The following is a 4,756-nucleotide window of genomic DNA, read 5'->3' as shown; positions in this document are numbered from 1 at the left end:
CCACAGGTGTGGGTTCAATTCCAGACCTGAAAGGCAGCTAGGGGCCATAGTCTCAGTGGTTCCACCAGGGTCTATCAGACCAGCAAACCTGGTCCCTCCCGTTTTTTGTTTTTTGTTTTTCTCCAAATGATTTTGAGTTTTGTCCCACATTGTTCTCTCTCTCTATCAAGGATCTCCTACATAGATCCCCCTCTGAGTGGTTAACAAGTGGTAGCTTGGCACCATCTAGTTCTGGTCTCGTAGTCATATAGGCTGTGGATCGGATGGTGTACCAGTCACTAGGACTAATTGTTTCAATGGATTTTTGGTTTTCTTCATTCTTCTTTTCTCTGGACAAGGAGAGACTCATCATTGCATCTAGATCCCAGTTGCTACTTGCCAAAATAGGAGGTGGAACAATGTTTTGTGTAGTATGTTATGCCAATTGAGCTTGATATCCCCCTACGACTATGGTCTCAAGCCCACTGATTCAACTACTCAGTCCCTCTGGGTAGCTGGCTGTGACTAAGCAGTGACTACAACCTTGTCCCTTGTCAGCTCCACTATACATCTGGGAATTCAGATCATACACATAAACTTATAGGACCATTGTCTGCCAACCCTATACAAGTTCTCGGGTACACTGCCCGCTTCATAGACATACCTACCAGTTCAGCCTGTCCACCATCTATCCACCTGTGTACCCATATTTGCCTTCACTGACAATGCAGTACTGTATATGCAAAAGGGTTCATCTTTGTTGTCTGTACCTCCCATGTACCTTTCTATGTCTTTTTCTTCCTCCATGCCACCATATTGCTCACTCACATTTGGTAGATTGCCCTTCTCTTCACCCAAATCAATACTTATCTCTATCTACCTAACAGTGTTCCCTCCCCTCCCCTCCCACCCCTGGTAACCAACAAAGAAAATTTCCTTCCATAGATAAACCTTTCCTTGACTTTTACAATAATGGACAATATTTGTTCTTTTGTGATTGACTTATTTCACTCAGCATAATGTCCTCCAAGTTCATCCACGTTATGCGGTGTTTTGCAGATTTTATATTATTCTTTAGTGTTGCATAGTATTCCATTGTGTGTATGTACCATAGTTTGGTTATCCATTCTTCAGTTGATGGACCCTTCAGAGACTCTTAGAATAAAATATAAATAAACTCACTGCTAGAAGGGTCATTTTTGCCTGGCACCTGCTCTCTTCCAATGCCTGATTCCCTTGATCTTCTGGGCTGAAGGTCACTGGCTATAGCCATTGCCCCAGTTGACAGGGAAGCAGGACCCTCAGCTACGAACCCTGGTGCCACTCTGACTCTGCACCCCACCTTCACTTTCTCCTGACCCACCAACCAGCACCTCCAACCTTCAGGACCTTACTTTCAGCAGTTACCAGCCTAACTCATACCTAAGCTGATGACAGCTTAACACGTATGCACTCATGGAATCTCTGAAAGACCCCAGAGACTTGAAGAACCAAATATATCAGTTGTTAAGCCTGAAAAGACCTGCATTTGGACAAACTGGTAGAGGAAATATTTTTCTCTGTGATGGGGACTTGTGAAGACAAGTAGTGGCAAGTCCCTCAAATTACCAATAATTAGCAGCCACCCACTCTGGCTTTGGAAGTCATCACAAACCATACCACCCTCCTGCTGATCAGGGCCCACCCTACAATAAACAGACCCAAACCCACTGCCATTGTGTTGATTCCAACTCTGAGACCCTATAGGACATAGGAGAACTGCCCCATAGGGTTCCTCCCTTCCTTCCTTCCTCCCTTCCTTCCTTTTTTTCTTCTTCCCCTTCTCCTTCTCCCTCTCCCTCCTCTTCCTCCTCCTGCTTCTTGTCATCTACTTCCTTTACTGTGGTTTGGGTGAAAGTTTACAGAGCAAATTAATTTTCCAATCAACAATTTCTATACATTTTGTGTCATAACATTAATTGCAATCCCCTCAATATAACAACCCTCTTCCCATGTCCTCCCTGGTTTCCCCAAATCCAGTTCTCTTACATTTCTGTCCCTTCCTGCATCCTGAACTTTGTTTTGGGGCAAATGTGGCCTTTATGGTCTTGTATGGTTAATTGTTCTAAGGAGCACATTCCTCATGAATGTTATTGGTCACTTTATAGGCCTGTCTGTTATTTGGCTGAAAGGTGATCCCTGTGAGTGGGTTCAATTCCAGGTTGGAAGGGTGTCTAAGAGCCTATAGGGTTTCCAAGGCTGAAATCTTTAGGAAAGCAGACTGTTAGCTCTTTCTCCCATGAAATAGCTGGTAGGTTGGAATCACTGACTTCCAGAAGTTAGGATCAGTCAGCAGCCAAGCACTTAACCACTGAGCCACCAGGACTCCTTACATCTCTTAGAAGAGGGCCCCAAACGGCATTTGAGGAGTCCCCGACCTAATATGGAGTGAGAACTCGCCCAACCGCCCTTGATGCCTGTCACTGACAGTAATCAAATCAGGAGGTGGAAAAACGTCCCCTCTCCCATGTAATTGTCCTCTGTCATGCCCACAGCCACCTTAAGTTTGTGCCCTACGCATCTCACTTACCTCATCCTGGCTGCCTCTGCTGCCCCAAGTCTTCCTTCCATGCCTCCAGCCTGCTCCATCCTGACCAGCTCCCACCCCCGGCTTTGACCCTGTGTCCAGACTCCCTGGGCCTTTGGACAGGGTGAGTACACTTGGTTCCCCAGTTTTGACCTGCTGTTTACTCTAAGCCTTCACCACAATCCTAGAAGACTGATTCCTATTCCCATTGACTGGATGACAAATCCGAGTCTGTAAGGCACAAGGGAATTTTTCCAGAGCCCCAGAGCTGGGCAGGACAGTCAGGATCCTACCCGCTCTGTTCAACAGGACCCTAGCCTCTCTGCCTTGTGGGCCAGTGAAAGATCCTGCAGTGTTTGTACAGTGGCTTGGATGGAGAGAGAAAGGGCTCTTGCCTGAACTCCCAAGAACACAAACTGATTGTGTCAGGATTTTTCTAACTTGTCCCAAAGGACATCCTGTTGTGGGAGGAGATCCTTGGCACCTGTCTCTTCCCAGCAAACTTTGAAATCAGCTCATTGTGCTCAGCAATTTACATGCACGGTCTTACTCTCCTCATAGTAAAACTCAGAGGAAAAGAAACTGATAGAGAGGGATGACGTCATCTTGCCCTATGTCACTCAACTCTCCAATGGCAGCAATGATCCAGCAGGTTTCATGTCTTCTCAGCCCAAGGCCCTTCACTGCCAGCAAATGACATGGAGGAAAGATTCCTCATGGGTCCTTGAGAAGGGATAACCTCAACGCTGACCTGGAGGCAGTGTGCCTGCCAGGAGGCTCACAGCCCAGCAGGGGAATCTGGGTGGCATTCCTGGGGCACCATGGAGGTTACCTGGACAAGTGGGCCTCAGCCACGAATCTCTCCCAGATCTTGTCATCAGCCAGCAGCATTTGCAGCTCCAGTGGGCTGACAGTGTCTCTGACATACTCAGTGACAATGTCAATGAAATCTTGACTCTCTAGTTGGAAAGAAAACAGAATATGGTTGGAGGAAATTGTGGGAGAATAAGGACTGCACTGAGCAAGATCAGGAGGTTAAGTGTATATCTTCCTGAGCAGCTTCCCCCAGAGCCCTTTGGAGAGTCACCTGGGGAGTGTCTCAGTGCTGTGTGGGAGAAGGAGTCACTGTCAGCTCAGAGCAATCAGAACGTGAGGCTTCTAATCCCAGAGACTGGGAGAATCCCACTGATGGCACCCATGTACGACACGTTCTTGTGTGGCAAGCCTGCACATCAGTGTCTTCAAAATGTGGGCTGTAACCTATCAGTGGGTCATGACATCAGTTTATTGGGTCAACAGCAGCATTTTACAAAGAAAATGGAATTGACAATATTTCAAACCGTGAGGACAATCACCCTACAAGGAGATGCTCCTGCTGACAGCGTGTGGCCCCAGAAGGATGGCATATGGGGAGGGCACTCCTTCTGTTAGTAACATCAAGTTTGGACATTGCTAGAGGGGCACTAGAAGGAGTTCTTCAGTTGGGGTCACCACCTGGACCCTCAGCCCTGATTCTTGTGATCTCCCCATCTTATCTCTCTCACCTCCAGGCTGCTCTCAGGGACACTGTTCCCATGGGCACCTTGGAACCCAAGTGGTCCACAATGTTTACCCAGACTTTATTCAACAAAAGGTCATCTTGTTTCCACCAGTTACAAAACCAGTTACCAAGGAGATCATTCTGACTCCAGGTGACCCCAAATGTAACTGGTGCCCCACAGGGTTTTCAATGGCCGACTTCTCAGAGGTTGATTGCCAGGCTTTTCTCCCAAGGCACCTCTGGTGGACTCCAACCTCCAACCTTTCAGTTCACAGCTGGGCACGCTAACTGTTTATTCTCAGGAATCTGCCAGCCCTAACACTCTGTCAGAGACTTGGTGGCAAATAACAACAATGACAACAATTATTCTTCAATATGCCTGAGAGAGGCACAATTTGCTATTGAGGGAATTTCCTGAGAGAACTTGTTTTGGTTGCTGTTCTGGTTCCCTAGTGCCCCTCTGACAGGAATATACCACAAATGGGATAGCCTTAATAAACAGGACTTTATTCTCTCACAATTAGGAGGCTTTAAGTCCAAGTTCAAAGTGCCAGGCTTTAGGGGCTGAGGGAAAGCCCCTCAACCTTGGGGTCCAGCTCTGCCTCCTGCTCCCGGCCCACTGGAGCTAGAGGCATTTCTTCACTCAGACAGCGGTTGGCTGCTGAGGTTGA

The 4,756-nt window shown here is 47.4% G+C and overlaps 1 protein-coding gene across 1 annotated transcript in view; it reads right to left on the bottom strand.

Annotated features, from left to right (window-relative positions):
• The window catches only part of LOC103208297 (apolipoprotein L2), a 6,020-nt gene extending 2,276 nt beyond the window's left edge, over nucleotides 1-3,744 (bottom strand). Inside the window, exons 1-2 of the mRNA XM_007953985.1 lie at nucleotides 3,732-3,744; nucleotides 3,378-3,504 (exon numbers count right to left, since the gene is read on the bottom strand). Of these exons, the coding sequence (XP_007952176.1) occupies nucleotides 3,378-3,504; nucleotides 3,732-3,744 (140 nt within the window). The remainder of the gene's footprint in view (nucleotides 1-3,377; nucleotides 3,505-3,731) is intronic.
• Nucleotides 3,745-4,756: the final 1,012 nt, after the last annotated feature.

Source organism: Orycteropus afer, unplaced genomic scaffold, assembly GCF_000298275.1.
Source record: "Orycteropus afer afer isolate SDZICR_OR568_19922 unplaced genomic scaffold, OryAfe1.0 scaffold00421, whole genome shotgun sequence".
NCBI classification, from domain to species: Eukaryota; Metazoa; Chordata; class Mammalia; order Tubulidentata; family Orycteropodidae; genus Orycteropus; species Orycteropus afer.
Note: the sequence above shows the minus strand (reverse complement) of the source record. Positions and strands in the feature narration are given on the sequence as shown.